Raw genomic sequence first — 27,516 nt, 5'->3', positions numbered from 1 at the left:
TAACTTTAAACATCAGAACCACCTCTTGGTAGGGAAATGCTTCCACAATGAGATCAGATAGGAGAATGACTGACGGAATAGCAGACTGACGTCTCCTGATTGAAGCGAGGCTGGGGTATGTGCTCACCGAATGGCCATGGAGGGGCCGACATGCCTGCCAGCACATTTACATTTCTCTCTCTCCATCAAAGGCCTATAGCTGCATTTGTGTTAAATATGTACATGCTATCTCTTTACTGACACAGTATGATATTTGCTCTCCATGTCACTGCCAAACCCTGTAATACTTACTTATCCTGAGCATGAAAAAGTATGTTCCTGCTCACAGGAACGGGTTTTGAAATTGAAATATACATATTTTAAATTAGAGAATCTGTGTGACAAGTGAATCCTAAATCTAGGTATGGGCAGGAAGTTATCAACTGCTGCTTTTGAGGATCACAAGGCCATTCTGGAAAACAGTACAGAGAGACCAAAATCACTAGAGATTTTTCTTTATTGGTGATTACCCAGCCCCTTTGGAGGTAAGAGGGAATGATGCTGACGTACAAATGAACTGCCATGGGAAACTCACCTGTATCCACACATGCAGGGGAATCTCACCTGTATCCACACATGCAGGGGTATAAGTCCTTTGTGTTTTGATCTCTACTTGTCCCGTTTCAGTCTGGATATAATTTGAAAGCCAGCTTAGCTCATGTACTTCCTAATTATGTTAATGTAAAATTCTCATAATGAATGCAGTATGAGTTTCTAGTGAGCCTTTCAGATCCTAAGTGTATCCAAAGTAATTATAGGCTTTAAGATAAACTAAACATATGCATTTACCTAAGACATGAACTTTTGTGTATGTGTATGTCTGGGGCAGAGATGGATCTCATAAAATTTCAATGAAAAACCATGATTGATCCAATGATGCGCTTTTTAAGGGGAGTTTATGTGGAAATTGGAAGCGTCAAAAGACAACAAAGCACACACAAAAAGCCCACTTTTAAGCAAATCTATAACTTGAAAAAAAAAGCCTAAAAATATTCTGAGGGGTGGTATATAGTTTTATAGTAGCCATGAGAACTTCCAGCAACTGGCTAATTTCTTCATATCAGCTGGCATGTCTGGTGATCGGCATTCACTTGAAGAGCTTTGTCACCCTTCAGTCTTCTGCCCACGGGCCTTAGTCTTGTTTCCAAATGATGCTTCAGTGAGGATTTAAGGTCCATGACCTCTAGGGTTAGTGTTGTCCACTCAGGCAGCAAGATCCTGACAAACTGTAGTGATGTGTGAGCACACATCATGGGGTGAGTACCAGTATTTCGAAGGTTTTAAGAAGAAATTTGGATTTTTGCTGCTAATCAAGAAGAGCTTTGCTGTCTGGTTTACATTTAAGGCCTAGTTCGCTCATCATTCTCAGAAAAAAACTTTTTTTTCTGGGTTAGGAAACTTCATCGTGAGACTTGAGATATACTGGTTTGGAAAATTTCCTCAATTTCTCCTGGCTTCGAAGTCCCCGGCCTCGTAGTGGGGTAAGGCCCATAGGAGGTAGATGAATCTGAATAATAATAATAATAATAATAATAATAAAATATTAAGAATTATAATCATTGCAGCAGCTTATATTCACTGAAGATTTACTAAGTACCATGCTCTCTGCTAAGTGCTAACTCTATACTGACTCATTATTCCTTATAGTCCTTATACACATTAATCCTCAATATAATCTCATAGAGAATTATTATTCTAATATTCACAGATGAGAAAATGGAGGTTCAGGTTAAATAACTTGCTCAAGATTATACATTAAGTGGTAGAACCAGGATTTGAACCCAGATCTGTATGATTCCAAAGCTTGTGCTCTTCTTTGCCATATTTCCTGCATGGAGGAAAAAACCACAGATCACACAGTGAGATGAGAGTCCAAAGAAGGTGAGGAAAAAAGTGTATACACAAAGATGTTCTTTGCATAGTGGAAAACTGGGACCAACATAAATGTCTAGTGAAAGGGTGCTGGTTAAATTATGGCATATTCTTACAATAGGATACAATGCATCCATTTTAAAAGATATCCAAAAGAGAGGAAGTAAAATAAATAGGCGATAAACAGTATGCCTAGGGTCCCATGTACTTTAAGTAAAGAAAATGTACGTACATGAGTATAGAAAAAAAGACTAAAAGGATATATTACCAAACTGTTAGGCTGAGCCAATACAATATAAAATTGCTGTTTTTGTAGGTCAAGAGTAGAATATTGGCAATTTCATATGGTCCCACTCAACAGTTATAGTGGTCACTTCCACAGGGTGAGAATTTTTGACAATTTTCACTTTCTACCTTATTAATTCCTTTAATATTTGAATTTTATTCTTTCATTAACAATAAACCTGTGTTTTACAATAAGGAAAATAAAAATATTTCCATAAAAAAGGTGAAAGTCAGAAGAGAAAGCTATGTAAATGTGAGCTGGCTTTCCCTTCCATATAAGGGAAAGTTGTTCAAGTAGGAGAAATCAGGCGTTCAATTGACATTTTAGTCTGTTGTGATGGGCTGGTGGCCACGCAAGGGTAGCTTATTTCCAACATGCCTGCTACAGTAGCTCTAGACTTCTCAGCAAACACTAGCCCTCTTGGTACGCATTCTTGGAAATAACTGGGTTGACAAGGATAAGTACACACCACATGTTAACTGGAGTCACACTTACTGGCCTTGGATAAGGAATCTGGTAATGCAGTCCAATTTCAATCCTGGCTGTGCACTCATCTATACACTGTTTAATCAGGTCTGTGTCTGTAAGCTATTAAAAGGGAAAAATAGGTGAGATTGTTAGCATCTTTCCAATGCTACATAAAGTATAGGTACACATTTTCTTAAACTTTTTTCAGTTCATTAGCCACTAAATTAAATATTGGTAATTTGAAAAATCAAAAGCAATTTAGTATAAAATTTCCTGTGGATTTAACTTTTAAAAATTATTGAGGTAGATAATACAAGCACATGGTAAAAATAATTCAAATAATACAAATGGATATAATGTAAAACAAAGTCTCCCTCTTCTTCCTGTCTCCCAGTTCCCCTTCTCAGAGACAACAATTATCAGAAGTTTCTTGTTTGTTCTTCCAGGGATATTCTATGCATATATAAGTATACCTCTGTAAACTTAGCATTTTTTCTTATAAAAATGAAAGTTCTGAACCTTGCCTTTTCACTAACAACTTGAAGCTCCTTCTATATTTACACATACAGAGCTGCCCCATTCTTTTTAACAGCTGCACAAAATTCCAACATAAGGCTGTATTATAATTTAACCAATTTTCTACTGATGGACATTTAGGTTATTTCCAATCTTTTGCCATTATAAACAGTGGATCCCTCTAAAAATTTTTTTGGCTCACATGCAAATATATTTGAAAGATCATTTCCTAGAGAGAGAACTGCTAGGTTAAAGGGTTCATGCTTTTTTAATTCTCACAGATATTCCCTGTAGATTCAAATTACCCTCTAAGAGGCTGTACCAATTTACATTCCTAAGAACAATCTATAAATTTTATTCCCACCGACAATGAACAACAGTGCTTCTTCATACCCTCCCCTTGTTGATCAAGTTACTTTCAAGTAACCCAATTATCAGCAAGTGCTGTCTAGAAACCCCGAGTAAGATACTGGAGAATGATCCACCTTCTATTTTGAACTGTAAACTGTCTTGCTCATTAGCGAGGAAAAGAAATGACATTTGAAATTTCAAAACAGTTAAATTGTGGTAGTCCAACTTCAAGTAAAGGAATGAAAAGTTCATTCTGAAAAGCAGAAAGCCAGGGAGGAGAAGGGGAGAAACCATTTCACTCCGAGGATGGAAAATGAGTCAACACATGCCTCTGCTAAGAGTTTGTAAGTGGGCCTCAAAGCAGAGCTGGGATTGCATCAGCCCCAGATGACACCCACAGTGAAGTTGGGGCCATTGTGGCTTGGAAATTCCAAGGGCATTCTGTCCTATGGTACCTCTTGGAGTAAAGTTCCAGAAACTGCAACACATAGAAAGAACCACAGCTGAGTCCCTTGGGACAGAGGCTCAGCTTTCTGACCTCTGGATTTCTCAGAAGCTATTGCTCTGATGTCCACCTTGGGAGTAGATTTCCATGTTCTCATTTGCTCATTAGGATTTAGACCAATTAATGAGATACCTTTGGGTTATTATTAAGCACTTATAGCAAGTGAGGTTACAGGAGACTACTTATGTCTACATGAGGGATTAGGAAGAAAGAAGCCCCTAATAAAGATGTGGTTAAGGGGGCTGAGGACTCCTGGGGCTCCAGCTGTCCATTTGAACAAGTTGGGTTAGAGTTCTCCAAATCAGTCATTCAGAGGCTGCCTGCACGATTCTGCCATATCCACAACTACCTATACTAATATTAAACTTTTTCTTTAAATGGACTCTCTAAGCACAGTACTTGCAAAATTATCTGATACTGTTTTCTTTCTAATACATGGTAAAACAAGTATGTATTTTATTTTATTTTTTATAAATTTATTTATTTTATTTATTTTTGGCTGTGTTGGGTCTCCGTTGCTGCACGCGGGCTTTCTCTAGTTGCGGCGAGCAGGGGCTACTCTTCGTTGAGGCATGCAGGCTTCTCATTGCGGGGGCTTCTCTTGTTGCGGTGCACAGGCTCTAGGCACGCGGGCTTCACCACTGGCAAATACACCTCCCTCTGGCTCACACCACATTGGGCCAATTCAAGCAGAGGCAAATGAAGGATTATTATTGCCTTAACTGAAAACCCAAAGGGTCTTGGGCAGTAGTTAGGTGAGTGAACCTGCAAAGGTTTACTGGGCACATACTACTATGATATCCCCAGCACCAGACTAGACACTGTGAGGCCATGGTCCCTGCCTTCAACTATCAAGGATATTACCTTGGCAGAACAACTCTGACACAATGGTATATAATCAACAAGGGCAATGACTGCTACAGACTGCTATATAGATTCCTATATAGCAGAGTAGGTGGCCATCATGGGGTTGGGTGAGGGCAGAGAACTGGAGGAAAACTTCCTGGAGAAGATCAGCTGAATCAAAGTATTTGTAAATGCTCATTAATTTAGTGACAACCACAAGGCAGGGCCCACGAGATATACTAGAAAAGGATAAGAAACTGTCTATGTGCTCAAGGAACTGACAATCTAGTTAAGGAGACCATACCAACATAAATGAAACAAACAAGAAAAAAAAAAAGAGAATATCACCAACTAATTAGGGGTAGGTATAGCTCAGTGGTCTGCAAATTTTTGATCATCTACTTCTTTCAATAAAAAATTTCTGAGCCCTGAGAATTCCCTGGTGGTCCACTGGTTAGGACTTGGCACTTTCACTGCCGTGGCCTGGGTTCAATCCCTGGTCAGGGAACTAAGATCCCACGTGCCACACAGTGTGGCCAAAAAAAAAATTTCTGAGCCCCATATGTGTATTTATAAGTTTATTAAAGATATTAATAATTCCATTATAAATATATATAAAATAGACATTTTTAAAAGAGCAATAAAAATAAATAGAAACAGCACTTACAGTATTTTACTTCTATTCCTCAAAGGACTATTTCAGGACCTTGGGGGGTACGTACACTCTGATGTGGTATGCATGGTCTATGGTAAGAGCAGAAAAAGTTCACAAGCAGGTTGGTATTAAAAGCAGGGAGACTCGGCTTCCCTGGTGGCGCAGTGGTTGAGAATCTGCCTGCCAATGCAGGGGACATGGGTTCGAGCCCTGTGTGGGAAGGTCCCACATGCCGCGGAGCAACTGGGCCCGTGAGCCACAATTACTGAGCCTGCGCGTCTGGAGCCTGTGCTCCGCGACAACAGAGGCCGCGATAGTGAGAGGCCCGCGCACCGCGATGAAGAGTGGCCCCCGCTTGCCGCAACTAGAGAAAGCCCTCGCACAGAAACGAAGACCCAACACAGCCAAAAATATAAATTAATTAATTAATTAAAAAAAAAATAGCAGCCATTGCTGCCTGTCACTTGGGGGAAAAAAAAAAAGGCAGGGAGACTTCAGGGATTATGAGAAGGGAAGGATATTGTAGATTGAGATGGTTTCTTGTGTAGCACTACCCCAATTGTAATTTTACATTTCTTTCTATCTAACTCTGAAACATCTTTCAGGGACCCTGTCTCGGTTTTGCTCAGTTATATCCCTGATGTCTAGTCTGGTGTTTGGAACATGGTAGACACTCAGCTACTTGTTGAATGAAAGAATGAGAGCAATGGGTCACAAAATAGTGGCAGAAGCTATGACAGAAATGGGAAAGCTGGGAAGGGGAGGTGTTCTTGTGGAAAGATGAGTTCTGCTTTAGGCTATTATGCTTGTGGTGAGTTCCTGCAGGTGGCTGATGACAGGTCAAGATATGGGATCTGGAACCATGGTCTCTGGGCCTCAGTGCAGAGGGCTGACCTCAGAGGACGCTTACAGCTGGTAGGCGTGTGTGTGAAGAAGACAGGGCAGAAAAGGAGACTGAGATGGGGCCAGAGAGGGAAAAGTAAAGAGAGTAAATTGTCAGGAAGTTTCACGAAGTGAACAGTGACAGTGCTGAATCCATGAGATCAATGAGAAAAAGGCAAGAAAAGTCAGGAGCTGAAAGCTTCCTTCCATGCTTAGGGCCAGGCAGTCTTCCTAAGGAGCTGACAGCTAGATGCTTTATGGTTTGTCAAATCAAGCCTCTTGGAATGGTTTTTGGCTCCCTGGTGTCTGGGTTCAACTAGCAAATGGAGGCACTATTTTACCCAATTCTGAGGTCCCAAAGGGCAAAGTCTCTCTGCTAGCCAAAGAGGCTTGAGTTCAAAGCTAAGTTATGAAGGGAAACCTGTCTTAATCCTATTCTCTTCCCTCTGAATGGGTTTAAACTTGGAGGCTCTGAATAGCTTATGAATTGAAAAAAAAACAAATTTAACTGCACACCTCCTGTGGGAGTGGCTAACAACAGGCACAGTGTGTGAGGAACCTATCCTACCCTGAAAATTCTCATTGGCCTGACTCAGGTCACCTGGCTCATGGGGTCTTCTGAAGATGCTGAGCCACTTACCCGCTGGACTGAGACCTGAAAAGAGTGGAGAGAGAAGCCCGGGCTGGGCTCTGCTTTTCAGTGGTTGGGCAAGCCAGCTAGGCTGTGCCTCTGGCCCCTTCCTGCTCCACACTCTGTCACTCTGACTTGTGCTGCTCAGTCCTCTCAACTTTAGAACAGAAAAGAAATGAACAAGCACCACAAGAAATTGCTCTCCTCCTTGCAATCTCCAGCTAGAACCTACTTACATTTCTGTTTTTCTGAAACAGTGTTCTGGCTTCATTTAGTATGTACTGTTTTTCTTTAATGGTGTCTTCCATCTGCCCTGATGCAGCCTGCCATTTCCTCGCAAGCCTGAAAATTCTGCGGTAGAGGCCAAGAACTTCTTGTCGTGTTGCCGTTGTCATCTTCCGACCCACCAAAATAGAAGAGGAAAAATTTACATAAAAATTCAATTTGACAGTAGGCAGGGAGGCAGCTGTACATTTTTAAAAATCAAGCTCTTTAATTAGTCTAGAAATAACTGCTCTTTCTGAACAGATCTGTTTGCTAGCATTGCCAGAACGGTGTTATATGAATACCAGCAGTCTCTTAGATGGCCTTGTACATCATCCCATGGTTGAAGGTTGCTCAACCTTGCTGTTTGCCATGATGGCCATTTTTATGAACATGACAAAACCAAAATGCACATTTAGTGTTCTTTAAACCAGTATATTCTTTGCCAGAATATCTTAGGAATGATGCTTTTAGTGTGTATTCTGGTGAAATTACATCACTAACCTGAGTGCACAGGAGAAGCCACATTTTGAATAACTGAATTTTCTAGTTAAGAGTGAACTTGAGTTTAATGCAGGGATTGCAAACTCAAGTGCCTCTGGAGCCTGGCAGGTAACAAAATGAGGGAAACCGGCTGGGTGGGGACAGTGGCCAACTAGAGAAGATGTCCCCCCTTGAAAGGGGACAGTTGCTACTCTGCCCCAGCCAGCTGCTGTCATGTAGAATTGAGGGCCTAAGGGTGCCAGATTTCCTGATAGCTTAACAATAGGTGGCAGTCGAGATTTTTAAAATATGAAACTTCAAAAAAGACAGTAATTCCTTATTTTTGAAAATGTGAGTACCAAACATAAAATGAATCTGCAGGCTCAATTCCACCCAGAGTTTGTCAGGTTGCAAACTGTTTTTTAGTTCATCATAACCTTGTTGAAAATATTTCTCAAAATTGTTGGTCTACTTCCTTGTCCACCTAAGAACTGTATAATAAGTACCACAGAAAATCTCTCTGATGACTGAAGATCTTGTGGCCCCTCTGGGATTTGACTGCAGGACTTCAACAGGACTGGGGGAAACAGAGACTCCACTCTTGGAGGGCACACACAATGTAGTGTCAGCATCAGGACCTGGGGAAAGGAGCAGTGGCCCAGTAGGAGACTGAACCAGACCTACCTGCTTGTGTTGGAGGGTCTCCTGCAGAGGTGGGGGGCAGCTGTGGCTCACCCCAAGGACAAGAACACTAGCAGCAGAAGTTCTGGGAAGTACTCCTTGGTGTTAGCCCTCCCAGAGTCCACCATTAGCCCCACCAAAGAGCCTGTAGGCTCCAGTGCTGGGTCTCCTCAGGCCAAACAACCAACAGGGAGGGAACTCAGCCCCACCCATCAGCAGACAAGTGGATTAAAGTTTTACTGAGCTCTGCCCACCAGAGCAACACCCAGCTATACCCACCACTAGTCCCTCCCATCAGGAAGCTTGCACAAGCCTCTTAGATAGCCTCATCCACCAGAGGGCAGACAGCAGAAGCAAGAAGATCTGCAATCCTGCAGCCTGTGGGATGTAAATCACATTCGCAGAAAGACAGACAAAATGAAAAGGCAGAGGACTATGTACCAGATGAAGGAACAAGATAAAAACCCAGAGAAACAACTAAATGAAGTGGAGATAGGCAACCTTCCAGAAAAAGAATTCAGAATAATGATAGTGAAGATGATCCAGAACCTCGGAAACAGAATGGAGGCAAAGATCGAGAAGATGCAGGAAATGTTTAACAAAGACCTAGAAGAATTAAAGAACAAACAAACAGAGATGAACATTACAATAATTGAAATGAAAAATACACTAGAAGGAATCAACAGCAGAACAACTGAGGCAGAAGAACGGATAAGTGACCTGGAAGACAGAATGGTGGAATTCACTGCCACAGAACAGAATAAAGAAAAAAGAATTAAAAGAAATGAAGACAGCATAAGAGACCTCTGGGACAACATTAAACGCACTAATATTAGCATTATAGAGGTCCCAGAAGGAAAAGAGAGAGGGAAAGGACCCGAGGAAATATTTGAAGAGATTATAGTTGAAAACTTCCCTAACATGGGAAAGGAAATAGCCACCCAAGTCCAGGAAGTGCAGAGAGTCCCAGGCAGGATAAACCCAAGGAGAAACATGCTGAGACACATAGTAATCCAATTGACAAAAATTAAAGACAAAGAAAAATTATTAAAAGCAACAAGGGAAAATGCCAAATAACATACAAGGGAACTCCCATAAGGTTAACAGCTGATTACTCAGCAGAAACTCTACAAGCCAGAAGGGAGTGGCACGATATATTTAAAGTGATGAAAGGGAATAACATACAACCAAGATTACTTTACCCAGCAAAGATCTCATTCAGATTCAATAGAGAAATCAAAAGCTTTGCAGACAAGCAAAAGCTAAGAGAATTCAGCACCACCAAACCTGCTCTACAACAAATGCTAAAGGAACTTCTCTAAGTGGGAAACACAAGGGAAGAAAAGGACCTACAAAAAGAAACCTAAAACAATTAAGAAAGTGGTAATAGGAACATACACATCGATAATTACCTTACATGTGAATGGATTAAATGCTCCAACAAAAAGACACAGGCTCACTGAATGGATACAAAAAGAAGATCCATATGTATGCTGTCTACAAGTGAACCACTTCAGACCTAGGGACACATACAGACTGAAAGTGAGGGGATGGAAAAAGATATTCCATGCAAATGGAAATCAAAAGAAAGCTATACTCATATCAGATAAAATAGACTTTAAAATAAAGAATCTTACAAGAGACAAGGACACTACATAATGATCAAGGGGTCAATCCAAGACGAAGATATAACAATTATAGATATATACGCACCCAACATAGGAGCACCTCAATATATAAGGCGAATGCTAACAGCCATAAAAGAGGAAATCGACAGTAACACAATAGTGGGGGACTTTAACACCTCACTTCCAATGGACAGATCATCCAGACAGAAAATTAATAAGGAAACACAAGCTTTAAATGACACAATAGACCAGATAGATTTAATTGATATTTATAGGACATTCCATCCAAAAACAGGAGATTACACTTTCTTCTCAAGTGCACACGGAACATTCTCCAGGATAGATCACATTTTGGGTCACAAATCAAGCCTCAGTAAATTTAAGAAAATTGAAATCATATCAAGCATCTTTTCCGACCACAACGCTATGAGATTAGAAATAAATTACAGGGAAATAAAACGTAAAAAACACAAACACGTGGAGGCTAAACAATACATTATTACATAACCAAGAGATCACTGAAGAAATCATAGAGGAAATCAAAACAATGCCTAGAGACAAATGACAATGAAACACAACGATCCAAAACTTATGGGATGCAACAAAAGCAGTTCTAGGAGGGAAGTTTATAGCAATACAATCCTACCTCAAGAAACAAGAAGAATCTCAAATAAAGAATTTAACCTTACACCTAAAGGAACCAGAGAAAGTAAAACAAACAAAACCCAAAGTTAGCAGAAGGAAAGAAATCATAAAGATCAGATCAGAAATAAATGAAATAGAAACAAAGAAAACAACAGCAAAGATCAATAAAACTAAAAGCTGGTTCTCTGAGAAAAAAAAACAAAATTGATAAACCTTTAGCCAGACTCATCAAGAAAATGACGGAGAGGACTCAAATCAATAACATTAGAAATGAAAAAGGAGAAGTTACAATGGACACCGCAGAAATACAAAGCATCATAAGAGACTACTACAAGCAACTCTATGCCAATAACGTGGACAACCTGGAAGAAATGGACAAATTCTTAGAAAGGTATACCTTCCAAGACTGAACCAGGAAGAAATAGAAAATATGAACAGACCAATCACAAGTAATGAAATTGAAACTGTGATTAAAAATCTCCCAACAAACAAAAGTCCAGGACCAGATGGCTTCACAGGTGAATTTTATCAAACATTTAGAGAAGAGCTCACACCCATCCTTCTCAAACTCTTCCAAAAAATTGCAGAGGAAGGAACACTCCCAAACTCACTCTACGAGGCCACCATCACCCTGAGACCAAAACCAGTCAAAGATACTACAAAAAAAGAAAATTACAGACCAATATCACTGATGAATATAGATGCAAAATTCTCAATAAAATGCTAGCAAACCGAATGCAACAACACATTAAAAGGATCATACACCATGATCAAGTGGGATTTATCCCAGGGATGCAAGGATTCTTCAATGTATGCAAATCAATCAATGTGATACACCATATTAACAAACTGAAGAATAAAAACCATATGATCATCTCAATAGATGCAGAAAAAGCATTTGACAAAATTCAACACCGATTCATGATAAAAGTCTCCAGAAAGTGGGCACAGAGGGAACCTATCTCAACATAATAAAGGCCATATACGACAAACCCACAGCAAACGTCATTCTCAATGGTGAAAAACTGAAAGCATTTCCTCTAAGATCAGAAACAAGTCAAGGATGTCCACTATCGCCACTATTATTCAACATAGTTTTGGAAGTCCTAGTCTTGGCAATCAGAGAAGAAAAAGAAATAAAAGGAATACAAATTGGAAAAGAAGAAGTAAAACTGTCACTGTTTGCAGATGACATGATACTATACATATATAATCCTAAAGATGCCACCAGAAAACTTCTAGAGCTAATCAATGAATTTGGTAAAGTTGCAGGATACAAACTTAATGCACAGAAATCTCTTGCATTCCTATACACTAACAACGAAAAATCAGAAAGAGAAATTAAGAAAACAATCCCATTCACCATTGCAACAAAAAGAATAAAATACATAGGAATAAACCTACCTAAGGAGGTAAAAGACCTGTACTCAGAAAACTATAAGACACTGATGAAAGAAATCAAAGATGACACAAACAGATGAAGAGATACACCAGGTTCTTGGATTGGAAGAATCAATATTGAGAAAATGAATATGCTACCCAAAGCAATCTAGGATTTCAATGCAATCCGTATGAAATTACCAGTGGCATTTTTTACAGAACTAGAACAAACAATCTTAAAATTTGTGTGGAGACACAAAAGACCCTGAATAGACAAAGGAATCTTGAGGGTAAAAAACAGAGTTGTAGGAATCAGACTCCCTGACTTCAGACTATACTACAAAACTACAGTCATCGAGACAGTATGGTACTGGCACAAAAACAGAAATATAGAACAGGAGCAGGACAGAAAGCCTAGAGATAAACCCACGCACCTATGGTAAACTAATCTATGATGAAGGAGGCAAGGATATACAATGGAGAGAAGACAGTCTCTTCAATAAGTGGTGTTGGGAAAACTGGACGGCTACATGTAAAAGAATGAAATTAGAACAGTCCCTAACACCACACACAAAAATAAACTCAAAATGGATTAAAGAGCTAAATGTAAGACCAGACGCTATAAAACTCTTAGAGGAAAACATAGTCAGAACACTCTGACGTAAATCAGAGCAAGATCTTTTTTGACCCACCTCCTAGAGTAATGAAAACAAAACCAAAAATAAACAAATGGGACCTAATGAAACTTAAAAGCTTTTGCACAGCAAAGGAAACTATAAACAATACAAAAAGACAGCCCTCAGGATGGGAGAAAATATTTGCAAAGGATTAATCTCCAAAATATATAAACAGCTCTTGCAGCTCAATATTAAAAATACAAACAACCCAATCAAAAAATGGGCAGAAGACCTAAATAGACATTTCTGCAAAGAAGACATACAGATAGTCAAGAGGCAAATGAAAAGCTGCTCAACATCACTAATTATTAGAGAAATGCAAATCAAAACTATAATGAGGTATCACCTCACACTGGTTAGAATGGGCATCATCAGAAAATCTACAAACAACAAATGCTGGAGAGGATGTGGAGAAAAGGGAACCCTCCTGAACTGTTGGTGGGAATGTAAATTGATACAGTCACTATGGAGAACAGTATGGAGGTTCCTTAGAAAACTAAAAATAGAATTACCTTATGACCCAGAAATCCCACTACTGGGCATATACCCTGAGAAAACCATAATTCAAAGAGAGTCATGCACCACAATGTTCACTGCAGCACTATTTACAATAGTCAGGACATGGAAGAACCTAAGTGTCCATTGACAGATGAATGGATAAAGATGATATGGCACATATACACAATGGAATATTACTCAGCCATAAAAAGAAACAAAATTGAACTATCTGTAGTGAGGTGGATGGACCTAGAGTCTGTCATACAGAGTGAAGTAAGTCAGAAAGAGAAAAACAAATACCGTATGCTAACACATATATATGGAATCAAAAAATTAAAAAAAAAAAGGTTCTGAAGAACCTAGGGGCAGGACAGGAATAAAGACGCAGATGTAGAGAATGGACTTGAGGACATGGGGAGGGGGAAGGGTAAGCTGGGACGAAGTGAGAGGGTGGCATTGACATATATACACTACCAAATGTAAAATAGCTAGTGGGAAGCAGCCGCATAGCACAGGGAGATCAGCTCGGTGCTTTGTGACCACCTAGAGGGGTGGGATAGGGAGGGTGGGAGGGAGACACAAGAGGGAGGGGATATGGGGATATATGTGTACGTATAGCTGATTCACTGTGTTGTAGAGCAGAAACTAACACAACATTGTAAAGCAATTATACTCCAATAAAGATGTTTAAAAAATAAGGCAATAAATATAATATTTCACTTTCAAATTTTTAAGTAAAAATAATTGTAGTTTCTTCAAAAAAAACCCCACTAAAAATAGAATTACCATATGACCCAACAATCCCACTACTGGGCATATACCCAGAGAAAACCATAATTCAAAAAGACACATGCACTCCAATGTTCACTGCAGCCCTATTTACAATAGCCAGGTCATGGAAGCAACCTAAATGTCCATCGACAGACGAATGGATAAAGAAGATGTCGTACATATATACAATGGACTATTACTCAGCCATAAAAAGGAACAAAATTGGGTCATTTGTAGAGATGTGGATGGACCTAGAGACTGTGATATTGAGTGAAGTAAGTCAGAAAGAGAAAAACAAATATCGTATATTAACGCATATATGTGGAATCCAGAAAAATGGTACAGGTGAACCAGTTTGCAAGGCAGAAATAGAGACACATATGTAGAGAACAAATGTGGACACCAAGGGGGGAAAGCAGCAGAGGGGGGTGGGGGTGGTGCTGGGATGAATTGGGAGATTAGGATTGACATCTATACACTAATATGTATAAAATAGATTAATAAGAACCTGCTGTATAAAAAGATAAATAAAATAAAATTCAAAAAAAAAGAAAAAGAAAATATGAACAGGCCAATTACCAGTAATGACATTGAATCAGTAATTTAAATATTCCCAACAAACAAAAATCCAGGACCAGAGGGCTTCACAGGTGAAATCTACCAAACATTTAGAGAAGAGTTAACACCTATCCTTCTCAAACTATTCCAAAAAATTCCACAGGAAGGAACACTTCTGAACTTATTCTATGAGGCCAGCATCAGTCTGATATCAAAAACAGACAAAGATATCACAAAAAAAGATAATTACAGGCCAATATCACCGATGAACGTAGATGCAAGAATCCTCAACAAATTATTAGCAAACCGAATCCAACAAGACACCAAAAGGATCATACACCATGATTAAGTGGGATTTCAATATCTGCAAATCAATCAATGTGATACACCATGTCAACAAATTAAAAATTAAAAATCATAGGATCATCTCAATAGATGCAGAAAAAGCTTTTGACAAAATTCAACATCCATTTGGGACTTCCCTTGTGGTCCAGTGGTTAAGACTCCATGCTTCCACTGCAGGGGGCATGGGTTCGATCCCTGGTCAGGGAACTAATATCCTGCATGCTGCATGGTGTGGTCAAAAAAAAAAAAAAAGTGAAAAAAAAAAATTCAACATCCATTTATGATAAAAACTCCCCAGAAAGTGGGCATAGAGGGGACATCTCACAAAATAATAAAGGTCATATATGACAAACCCACAGGTAACACACTCAATGATGAAAAGCTGAAAGCAGCCCACTCTCACCAATTTTTTAATTCAACATAGTTTTGGAAGTCCTAGCCATAGCAATCAGAGAAGAAAAAGAAATAAAAGGAATGCAAATTGGAAAGGAAGAAGTAAAACTGTCACTGTTTGCAGATGGCATGATACCATACATAAAAAATTCTAAAGATGCCACCAGAAAACTACTAGAGCTCATCAATAAGTTCAGTAGCATTGCAGGATACAAAATTAATATATAGAAATCTGTTGCACTTGTCTATACTAACAACAAACTATCAGAAAGAGAAATCAAGGAAACAATCCTATTTAGCATCATATCAAAAAGAATAAACTATCTCAGAATAAACCTACCAAGGAGGTAAAAGACCTGTACTCAGAAAACTATAAGGCACTGATGAAAGAAACTGAAGAGGATGCAAACAGATGAAAAGATATACCATGTTCTTGGATTGGAAGAATTAACATTGTTAAAATGACCATACTACCCAAGGCAATCTACAGATTCAATGCAATCCCTGTCAAAATACCAGTGGCATTTTTCACAGAACTAGAACAAATAATTGTAAAATTTGTATGAAAACACAAAAGACTCTGATTAACCAAAGCATCTTCAGAAAGAACAGAGCTGGAGGTATCATGCTCCTTGACTTCAGACTATACTACCAAGCTACAGTTATCAAAATAGCATCACACATCATTTATAAAAATAAACACAAAATGGATTAAAGACCTAAATATAGGACTGAAAACCATAACACTCCTAGGAGAAATCATAGGCAGAACACTCTTTGACATAAATCGTAGCAAGTTTTTTTTGACTTGTCTTCTAAGACAAAGGAAACAAAAGCAAAACTAAACAAATGGGACCTAAGTAAACTTATAAGCTTTTTCACAGAAAAGGAAACCATCGACAAAATGAAAAGACAACCTACTGAATCGGAGAAAATGTTTGCAAATGATATGACCAATAAGGGGTTAACATGCAAAATATATAAACAACTCATACAACTAAACATCAAAAAAACAACCTGATTAAAAAATGGGCAGAAGACCTGAATAGACATTTTTCCAAAGAAGGCACAGAGATGGCCAACAGTCACATGAAAAGATGCTCAACGTTGCTAATCATCAGAGAGATGCAAATCAAAACCATGATGAGATATCACCTCACACCTGTCAGATGGCTATCATCAAAAAGAACATAAATAACAAATGTTGGCGAGGGTGTGGAGAAAAGGGAACTGTTGGTGGGAATGCAACTTGGTGCAGCTACTATGGAAAACAGTATGGAGGTTCCTCAAAAAACTAAAAATAGAATTACCATATGATCCAGCAATTCCACTCCTGGGGTACATATCTGAAAAAAACACTAATTCAAAAAGATAACTGCACCCAGTGTTCACAGCAGCATTATTTACAACAGACAAGATAGGGAAGCAACCTAAGTGTTCATCAACAGATGAATGGATAAAGAAGATGTGATATATATATATATACTATGTTGTACACCTGAAACTAATATAATATTGTAAATCAACTATACCTCGATTTAAAAAAAAGGAAATTCAGAGAAGATATGAAAAAAAATCCCACTACTAGAGGATTGCGATTAGTCAAATTTAGGAGAATGAACACTGTACTGCCTTTAACAAATTACCAGGCTGGGAAGACAAGGAAGACAGATTTAGCAAGTGAGTAGCAGGACCAGGCACTGGGACACCTCATTATGAGTCCTGGGCTTTCCTCAAACAGGTCATCCGTTGAGAAGTAGGCTGCTCATTGCCCTTTGAGAACAGACCCATTTCCAACCCAGGGGGGAGGGGTAATACATGGAGACTGCATGCTTTAGGGTGGTCCTGAGCTTATGAGAATTTAGGCAGCTAAAGAAAGCAGATGGGAGCTGGAAGGAGCTGTGTTTATCTAGAAATTCTAAGTAATTGCAAGGACTTCACCTTAGAGAGAATGTCTCTTTTGAGTATGATTGCACCTCTTACTTACCCTGACCCTGATGACCTTTCTTTTTTTTTAAAGAAATTCACGTTCTTTTATTTATTTATTTATGACTGTGTTGAGTCTTCGTTTCTGTGTGAGGGCTTTCTCTAGTTGCGGCAAGTGGGGACCACTCTTCATCGTGGTGCGCGGGCCTCTCACCATCGCGGCCTCTCTTGTTGCGGAGCACAGGCTCCAGACGCGCAGGCTCAGTAATTGTGGCTCACGGGCCCAGTTGCTCCGTGGCATGTGGGATCTTCCCAGACCAGGGCTCGAACCCGTGTCCCCTGCATTGGCAGGCAGATTCTCAACCACTGCGCCACCAGGGAGGCCCCTGATGACCTTTCTTAAGCAATGAGGAATGAACCAAGGCTTAACCATTTGATGAAAAGCTTGAAATCACTACTTCACCCAATTCAAAAGTTAAAAGGACATACCTGATATCCATTATACCTCACAGGAAAAAATGCTTAAAAGGAATTCATATAAACCAAGAGAGATCATCATGCATTGTGGCTAATTGTAATGAAAACTCAGATGAACTGATGATGTTTTTCCTGGTAAGGAAACAGGTTTCTGAGTTTCTGGCTCTCCCTAAAACTCCATGGTTTCGTATGAAAATACATGAGTCAGTTCCTGTGAGGAACAGAGTCTGCAACTAACCTCTATTAATGACTGCTTCACTTCTCTGTCATTAACAGAAGAAACTTCCCTGACTGCATGACACTTAAGGAGGAAAGTGAAGGCAGTATGGCATATTAAAACAGCAGCAACCTTCTCCAAAGTCTGACTTTCATTTCTTTGTTTTTACTACTGTCTGAACCACAGCTTCAAACTATAACTGATCACATACCATAAGCTGATACACACGCCCTGCAAGTATGGTATTTAAGGTAACAAGCAGAACTAACAATTGGTATTTAATAAGACCATTTTCAAAACCCTTTAACGTTTAAGTGTTTTGAAAACTAATCCTGAAAGGGAAATAAGTGATGTCTTCCTCGCCAACATCAGGTGATCTGGAAAACACAGTCCAAAAGATTTCCACAGTCTAAAGCTGTGTTCTCCATTATGTACTATTCGCAAGTCGTTGTTACAAAGCTTGTGATTCTAGAAACAAAATCAGCCATATAAATTAAAAAATTGTTAAAAAGCTCTCTTCTTTTTGGTTTATATTTTTATTCCCAGGAAGCAACTTGTTTAGGAAAAGTGACTTTTCCCTGAGAGTCTTCCTCCCTATGGTATGATGGCTTGAAACCAACTTTTATTCCTCTAAAACTATCAATGATCTCTCACTATTGATGAAAGGCCGAGTCAGACCTTCTCCTTCTTCCCTAGTATCAGGGGTTGACCTGATGCAGTGGGGTCTGCTGGGATTCTCCCATGGTCGACATCAGGAATATGAAATTGTTTCGAGGACCACAACTGAACTTCAGTCTCAACTGCCTGTGAAGTCAGTTCTTAAAGAATTTTTACAGTTAAAGTTTTATAACTTTTATTCTGAGACTGATATTTCTTCAAATTCTGCTTTGTACTTCCTTAACCCTCAAATCCCAGAATGAGGAAAGATAAGAGATAGGAAGTGTGCCTGGGAGGAATTGTGACTGGAAACTGGGCTCTTTTCTTCAAATCGTATTTCATGCATAAACACAGTGCCAGGATAAAACTCATTACCAAGCACCTACCATGTGCAGCCTGTACCATTAAAAAACGGCTGACAAATATTGCTGCTAGTACATTTTGGCTTCAGGTCATAGTCAGAAGTTTCCCTTAAAGCAAGTGTCCCAAAGACTGGTTGGGGAGGTAATTTTTGATGTACAAGAAAATATTTATTTTCTTAGTGTGATCCCTTAATGTGTTTTAATAGCCCAACAAACACGTGATTTAAAGTGATTTCTATTTTGTAGTGATATAGAGCTACCTTTAAACACATAACAGAAACTTTTAAGCTGGTTTAAAACATAGGTAGGACTTCCCTGGTGTCCAGTGCTTAAGACTGCGCTCCCACTGCAGGGGGCATGGGGTTCAATCCCTGGTCGGGGTAAGATCCGGCATGCTGCGCAGTGTGGCCAAAAAAACAAAACAAAACAAAACAAAAAAACATAGGTAAATAATAGCAGAAATTGTGATGTGGAGTCCCAAAAAACCTGAGTCTGGGAACTGTAGCTATAAGGCACCCTGCTGTGGTGTTTATTCTGCTGAACATTTCACTTAGAATGCCTGTTTTCTGCTGGCCACCTCAACTTGTAGACACCAGTTTATTCTCAGGCTTTTCTGGAGCACCTTTTTCTCTGCTTCTATCACATCCAGCTATTGTTCTTTTGCAGTTTCACTGTCTTTTTCTTCCCAGAGTCTCTGAATTCCTGGAGGGCAGGGACTGCATTTTGCTCATTAAAGGAATAATAATAAGGATAAGAATGATAATAATAACAGTAATAGCTACATTTACTTTGCACTTCCTCTGTGCTAGGCTTCCTACGTACTTTACACACATATATTAACTCCCATAATCATCACAGTTCTATCAGGTAAATACTACATTATCCTGTTTTACAAAGGAGGAACCTGATGCCAAAAGAGGTTAAGTAACCTGAGCAAGGTCACATGGCGAGGAAGAGGTGGAGCCAGGATTCAAAACCAGATAGTGTGGAGTCAGAGCCCCAACTTCTAATCACTAAATAGGCTGCTCAGTCTCAGTAAATGTGGTTGAATGTCTGCTGATTGCTTTAAAGAACTTAGCCAGTTGTGACAATGGGAACTAAATTCTACTCCCTTCCTACAAAGAGCAAAAGACCATTCTTTTTGCACCCTGATTGAATTGCAATTACCCTTTTATAAGGTTTTCCATATACCATCTGCCCCTCCCCTGCAACTGTCCTTCCTCAGTAATGATGTTACACACCAGCACCTTCAGAGGAGGCTGTGCACTTAACTGGACTGCTGTGCTCTTCTGTTCCCTGCGGCAACCCTGTCCCTGACGCTCCAAAGGAGCTGACATCACATAAGAGATACCAGCACTCATGACAGTGCTACTACCCTGCAGGTCTTACTCTTTCCTCCCATGCATCTATCCATCCATCCAACATTTATTCAGTGCCCATGTGCCAGGCTAGGCATACAGTGATAAACAAGCAGCCACGGTCCCCTGTCCTCCTAGAGCTTATATCCTAGTGGCAGAGGCAGATGATATATAAGAAAAATTTTTGTATAATTTTGGTTATACGTGCTCTCAAGGAATGAAACAGTAATATGATATTAATGAGCAGAGGTGGGGGTTATGTTATTTTGGGTGGTCAGTGACGTTTGAGCTGAGTCTTGAATGGTGTTCAGGAACCTATTAATGGGAAGAGTTCAGGGGAAGGTGATGCAGGAAGAAAGAACAGCAGGAACAAAGGCTATGAGGTGGGAACCAACCTCAGTGTTAATACAGTTGAAAGCCTATGGGGGAAGTGGGACCACAGGTGGACAGAATCCAGCACAGGCTGGGAGAGTAGGCCTTGGAAAGGAGTTTGATTTGTAGTCTAAGAGCAAAAGGAAGACAGTGGTAGGTTTTAAGCAAGTAAGAGTATCATGGTCTGATTTACATTTTTAAAAACATGCTGGATTTCAAACTGTATCATAAGTACCTGTGACTCTACCAGTCTTGCAGATGGTGAAGAGTCTTGCCTAATGCTACCTAACTGACAGGAGAACTGGGATTAAGAGCCAAAAAAGCTGAATGATTATTTCCCTGACTGAAAGCTTTTCCCTGTTTTTATTTTGGAGTCAGTAATGGGGACTCCAAACAGGCAGTGATCAATTTCCTAGGGAAAAAAAAAAAAAAGCACCACCCCCTCACTCTTCCACTTGCTCTGGAGAATGAAAATACAGTGAAAGGGTCTATATACTTGGCATGTCTACATCTAGTTTTGCAGGAGGCCTATAGGAAGATTTGCCAGGACTAGGGGCTTTATCCACTTCACCCTTTTCCCCACCTTTGGAACAGTTTCTTTCACCTTTGGAAAAAGCATCACTGCATGAACACTTAGAAGTTTAAGAGCAGAGATGAAAATTCCCTTTCCTCAGATGAAATTTATAGAAGTATGACTCTGGTCTCAGGAATGTCAAAATTCCAAATGTTGCACTCCCATGAGGCTTTGCCTTCTACTGAAGAAAAAGTGTTGCAGTACAAACAAGGGACAGAAAAGGCAAGGGAAATTAACTGACTTTCAAACCCCAGGTGGAAGGAGACTCCATTCTTTCAAGATCTGTCCTTAGGTGTAAATTTAAAAAATCATAACCAATGAATATAATGTAGTCAAATTTCTCTCCCAACTACTTTATGATTTGGGGGGAGGGTGATAATGAAACTCACCCAGTGAAATCCATCGTTTGTGTTCACCATGTACCAGTGGTGACCTATCCCGTGTCCTGCTGCCCTATCTTCTTAGATCTGGGACTCCTTCTTTTTGCCAAATGGAAGGCCCCAACCCATACAACTGAAATATTCTTTTTTTGCTTAACTGCTGATTCTCATCCTTTGGCTTTCATCACTTTTCACGAGGTGCCTTCTTCACACTGGGTCAGCGTCCCTGCTCTGGTGTATACTCCTATCATAATGTTCATTCTACTCTATTGTAATTTTCTGTTTGCCTTATGTTTCTTCCTCCACTGTGTGTGTTTTGGGAGGGGAAGAGAGAAGCAGGTTGGGACCCTGTCTCATCCATTACACTCCTAGGCCTGGCCCAGAGTTGGAGCTTGAAATACATTTGTTAGAAGAAAAAATTTACCCACACAGAATAATCACCAGTAATTACCATTCTCATCCTGAGACATATGCAGTGGTATTTGGATCAGGTTTCGCAACAGAAGACCCTAGAGCATTTAAAAATACGAATTAACCCTCACAGTGATGTTTTCAAGAGTGGCACTGTGGGTGTCAGGGTGAGAATTGAAGATTAAGTGTTATTTGGCGAGGCAGTCTTCTCACTTCCATCTAGGGCAGTATACACAGCTGTTACATAACCCTCGCTCTTAAGTTCTCTTAAGGCCACTTAGGGTTTGTCCACAGGACTGAAATGATATACTGTATTTCCAGGAAGCTTAGAATCAAACATATAGAAAAATGAGTTTCTGATATTTTTTTTCTTAAAAACAGTCCTTTGGGGGAATAAGGTCCATTGCACCCAAATGATGAGGGTTCAAAACCAACCTAAAAAATTATAATTTAAAGCTTTTGTCATTTGGAAAACCTCCAGGGAACTGAAGCATTCTTATAATGTCAAAGCAAACAGATTTTCTTGCCCCAGATAGCAGAATAGAGAATGACTACCTTGATTTTAGGCATTCAAAATTTTTCCACAGATGTAAAGGACAGGAGATATAATACAAACAATGAACTAATGGGCTCTGGAATGATCTGGGTTTGAATCCTGACTTCACCACATCAGGCAAGATATTAATCTTCCTGAGCCTCAGTTTCTTAAAATGGGGAAACAACAGAACCTTCTTCAAAGAGTTGTTTTAAGGATTGTTCATAATAATCCATGTAAATCACTTAGCATTGGGAGTTAACAAAGGCAAATGTTACCTGAAAAGGAGGAAATAAAGGAGGAACAGTGAGGCCTCTTTTATCTCTGCTAAACTTTGCTGCCTGCTGGTGAAATTATCGCTTTGTGGCAGTAATGGATTTTCCTAAAGCTGTTTCCCTCTGATCATTAATAATCCCTGCACAGTAAAGAGCTATTGTTCTTCAGTATGAGTAAATAACCCTGCCCGAGGCATCGCTTATCTTCAGACCACAGAGCAGACTTCTTACTGGAAATACAATGCAGGTGCCAACACCAAGGGCATGAGCAAGCTTCCCTTCCTATTTTTCTTCCTTTATCTCTTACTCCTTGCTTATCCTTCGGGTGCACTTTTCTCCTAGATCCGTTATCCCTCCTGACTTTCTGATGTATTCCCATATCCTATACAGTATCATCTTACCTAAATTGAATAACCTTCAAGCTAAACCAAGTGCCCCCATCTCCCTATCCCACACACGCCCCATGGACTTGTTTCCTGACCTGGATTCAGTTTTTGGTTACTAGAATCCAAAAGGGGAAGTGTAATGCCACACACTGTTTCGTATATCTCAGGATATGCTTGTGGGGTGTACTTAATCATACCATGGCTATTCTCTGAAACAGCATCTTTTTACACAGAAATTGACAATATGGTATGTCAGAGATACGGGTTAGGGAGGAAAGGATATATCATATTTTTATCTAAAGGAAAAGAAATTAGGTTAGGCCCCGTAACATGGGAAATCTTCAGAAGACAGGGAAAAACCAAAAATATTTATGTCTGAAAGATTTCTAAACTATCCCAAATAAGATCATGTAAGGCACATATATTCATCCTAAATATATCAGCACAGGAGCACACACAAGCTTATACTTGTAAGGGGAACTCCAATCAGGCTCTTGTATCCAAGAGATGTACAGCAATTTGCCCCCTCAGGGATAGAAACTCCAAATGGAAACCAAGTTTCAGTCTCTCAATTCAAAAGAAATGGAAGCAACTGTTTCCTTATCATCATATTTTAAGAGACAAAGACAAGGTAAGGGTCAATCAGAGGTAGTGAGAACAAGTTACCAGAAGTAGGAGGTGTGTGTCTGGGGTGTTGTGTGTATGTGCTGGCAATGGGTGAAAACTTGGTCAATGCTGAAGATCAACCCCAGTCATTCGTTCGTAACTACCCAGGATTTGAACCCTTCATAGGAACTAGGGCAGTCAAGAGAACACAAAACATTTAAATTAAAACATTCAAACCCCTTCTTTGTGATAATTTCCTAAGAAACTGGATTAAGAAACAGACAAAAGGGCTCTGGTTATATAACACTAGATACACCTAACCCTTGATCCAACCACCTGATATATAACCCTCACCCTGCACAGGAGGTCTCCGCCTTCACGAGAGTTTCCAAGTACCCTCCACCTATTGAGTAAGCAACTTTCCCCACCTGCAGAAGCACGGGAGCTCTTTACTAGACAAAGTTCCTTTAGAGTAGGAGCAATGACTGTCCATCTTTAGTGCGCAGAATGATTAGCACCCAGAGTACCTTCGAGTTTCTCCAGGCCAACAATGACCAACAGAATGTTCTTCAATGATGGAAATATTCTATATCTTCGCAGTCCAACAGGGTAGCCACTGGCACTGGGCATCTGAAATATGGTTAGTACATCTGAGGAACTGCATTTTAAATTTTATTTCATTTAAATTTAAATAGCTACATGTAGCTTGTGGCTACATATGGACAGCAGAGCTCTAGACCAAAAAACTGCAAATCAGATGCCCACAGGTGTTAGGCTGGTAGAGGAAGGGAGAAGAATCTCATTGGCTCCAGCTGACTGTTGCTCTGTAGGAACCTCAAGCTGGTGTTGCCAGATTGTCTCATTTTTCAAATGAAGCTGAAAATCAGATTTTTAAATTTGGCAAGTAAATTTTAAAAAATAATTTAAATCAATCTGTGGGCCAAACCACGTTTGCAGGCAATATCTGTCTCACCAGTTTGTAATCTGTAATCTAGGCCAACCCCTAAACTCAAAGAAAAGGGTCTTATTCAAGGCCATTCTGCTGGTCAGTAAAGATGCAAGACTGAAACCCAGGCCTTCTGATTATTCTTCTGATACCCTTTCTAGAGTTTATGAAATCAACCATATCTAGTGGTGGAGGTGGCAGCAACAGCGGGGACAAATGCACCTTTGTCAGAAGCTGTTGAAGTCCATGGTTGATACATTATGGACACAGTGTTCCTATATGTTGGGTCCATGGGCAAGGCTCTGAAATAGGAGCCAGCAGGGCACAAAGAAGAAATAGTTCACAGGGTAGTCAGACGTATAAACAATTAATAAGCAAAGTAAGGTTTGCTATAATGAACACAAATCACCTAAACAGGAGTCCAAAAGCACTGACAGCTGGGAGAGGAAAGGAGGAAAGAGATCTGAGCCAGGCCTTTGAGAATGAGTATCAATGATTATGAGGGTGGGTCCCATTATTCAAGGATATTATGGGGCCTCCTTCTATCTTGGAGGCTTTGTGTGTGTGAAGAGTCTCCTCTGCTGGCTTTTCCTTCTCTGGATCATCTCTACATGTAAAGAGCCCCAAGGAGTTTAGAGGCCTTCCTCTTTATCTGCACCCTCTTCTTAGGTGATCCAGGAATAAACTGCTACATTTATTATCTCTCTGAGTTTTCCCTTGACTTGTATATTTAACTTCTCAACATCTTTACTTGGACCATTAATAGACTTATCAAAACTAGTATGCTCAAAAGAATAGTAGTGCCTTCCAAACTATTTTCTCTGTGGAGTCATCCTTGGTTCCTTCCTTTCCCATACACTTCACATCCAATTTGGCAGCAAGTCCTGCAAGCTCGACTTTCAGAGTACATTCCAAATTTAATTCTCTCCATTTCCAACGTGAATACAACACTACTGTCACCTCCCCCTTGGCCCTACTGCAACAGCCTCCTAGCAGGTCTGACTACGTCTACCCTTCTCTATCCAGTAGCCAAGAATGATTTTCTAAAAATGTAAATCAGATCTGGTCACTCCTTCTTAAAACCCTCCATTTAAAAAACAGCCAAACCCTCACCTTGAGCTAAAAGGCTATGCTTGATCAGGCCCTGCCACTTCTCCATCACAGACCACTCTGGCTCTGGTTCTTTCCTTTCTACTCCAAGCACATGGCCTTCTCGCCATTTCCTTCCTCAGATCCCTTCCCGTTGGTTCTTTTCTCCACCTAGAAAGCTCATTCCCTAGCTTCCCTCTTTTCTCGGATTTCTGTAAACCCGGCCTCCTCTGAACAGACTTATCCGATTTAGAGTGGCCCTCCCCCCATCTTCTACCACTTCATCTGATACTACTACCTTTGGGGCACTTCTCACTTGCTGATATCTTACTGATTTACTTTTTAACTTTCTCCCGGACTCGAATAAAAAGTCATGGAGCAACGCCTTTGGCGGACCGAGGGATTTAAGAAGCTGGTTCTCATTATCTTAGAAAATCTCAGTATCGTGTAGGGGACTCGTCTGTGTCAACCTTCCTCAGCTAGACGCCTCTCGCCCCGGATTTGCCCCTACTAATCTGCCATTTACATTCGGGAATCCAAAGGATTGAGAAGTCTCAGATGGGCCCCAAACCAGCATTTCAGCGTTCCCAAACCAGGGCTCCCCTTCCTGGCCCTCAAGCCGCTTCCCTTAGCAAGTTGCCGAGGCCAGCGGCGGTGACACCGAGCCGCCCTCGCGAGGCTGGGGGGGCGGAGGGGTCACACAGGCTCGTCTCCTAGCAACGTCGCACCCCGCCCCCCCATCCCTGCCCCTGGGGAGCCAACCCCTTCCCCCAGTCTCCCGCGCCAGGAGTCAGCGTCTCCATTCTCTACACTCACGCTGCATCAGTCCAGCCTTCCCCCACCCACAGAAGCCCGGCAGCCTACCGCAGGCTGGGAGGAGGCGGCGCCGGGAGCCCAGCTGAGCTGCGGCCGACTGAGCTCTGGCAGGTCCGGTGGGCCAGGCCGTACCAAACCACCGGACGGACCTCTGTGGGAGTATCAGTCCCAGGTCGAGTGTAGGCTCGAGCCTTCCTTAAACTTCAAACGCTAGACCACGCTCCGCCGTACAGCCAACAATATATCTAAGTTCATCCTTTCCTTATTTCCCTTTTCTCCCTTTAGTTCTCCTCTCTCCCCCCATCACAGCCAAAAATATGGTCCAGTCCATCTCCTCCTAGCTCTCCCTCCGCGTCGCTAGGTCTTTGCCCTTACTTGGCGACGGCTTCGTACGTCTTTGCGTACGTCGTGACGCAAACTGCCACTCTTTCCCTACCCGCCCCTCTCCTATTCCGCGTCCTGGAGCGGGCGGCTTGCGGGGTTACCGGAAGTGATGATGCAGGAGGCGATGGAGAGGGCGGGGCTTCGGGGCGGCCCCCGCCGGTGGGCCGCAGATGAAGAGGAGGCGGCGGCAGTGGTGGAAGAAGAGGCGGCGGCGGCGGCGGCGGCGGGGGCGGCGGCAGCGGCGGCGGCGGCGGCGGCGGCGGCGGCGGCAGGGAGCCTGGAAACGCGAGCGGGGATGGTAGGTGTTTTGGACCCGCCGGGCCGCCGTCGTTTCCAGAAAGGGTTTGACTGGAGAAACCTCTGGAGCAGCT

General features: G+C 40.9%; 2 protein-coding genes across 12 annotated transcripts in view; one reads left to right on the top strand and one right to left on the bottom strand.

Moving 5' to 3' along the window:
- Positions 1 to 478: 478 nt before the first annotated feature.
- Positions 479 to 27,324, bottom strand: LYRM1 (LYR motif containing 1). Of its 6 annotated transcripts, XM_082362644.1 has the most exons (6): positions 26,810 to 27,126; positions 24,439 to 24,540; positions 8,483 to 8,535; positions 7,288 to 7,446; positions 2,693 to 2,785; positions 479 to 1,546 (listed from the first exon to the last, which is right to left on the bottom strand). In XM_082362644.1, exons 4-6 carry the CDS (start codon positions 7,444 to 7,446, stop codon positions 1,430 to 1,432), a joined length of 369 nt encoding a protein of 122 aa, XP_082218770.1. In that variant the 5' UTR covers positions 8,483 to 8,535; positions 24,439 to 24,540; positions 26,810 to 27,126; the 3' UTR covers positions 479 to 1,429. The 6 variants fall into 6 exon arrangements, with proteins under 6 accessions (XP_082218770.1, XP_082218769.1, XP_082218768.1 ...); XM_082362643.1 differs by lacking the exon at positions 8,483 to 8,535 and having other exon boundaries at positions 24,438 to 24,540; positions 26,762 to 27,126; XM_082362642.1 differs by lacking the exon at positions 8,483 to 8,535 and having other exon boundaries at positions 24,438 to 24,540.
- The window catches only part of DCUN1D3 (defective in cullin neddylation 1 domain containing 3), a 34,618-nt gene continuing 34,410 nt past the window's right edge, over positions 27,309 to 27,516 (top strand). For 2 of the 6 annotated variants that reach the window (XM_082362601.1, XM_082362602.1), the window contains exon 1: positions 27,333 to 27,443. The gene's annotated coding sequence lies outside the window, so the exon portion shown is untranslated. The other 4 variants (XM_082362597.1, XM_082362599.1, XM_082362603.1 and 1 more) reach the window with 3 other exon arrangements.

Source organism: Balaenoptera borealis (assembly GCF_965194805.1).
Source record: "Balaenoptera borealis genome assembly, chromosome: 16".
NCBI classification, from domain to species: Eukaryota; Metazoa; Chordata; class Mammalia; order Artiodactyla; family Balaenopteridae; genus Balaenoptera; species Balaenoptera borealis.
Note: the sequence above shows the minus strand (reverse complement) of the source record. Positions and strands in the feature narration are given on the sequence as shown.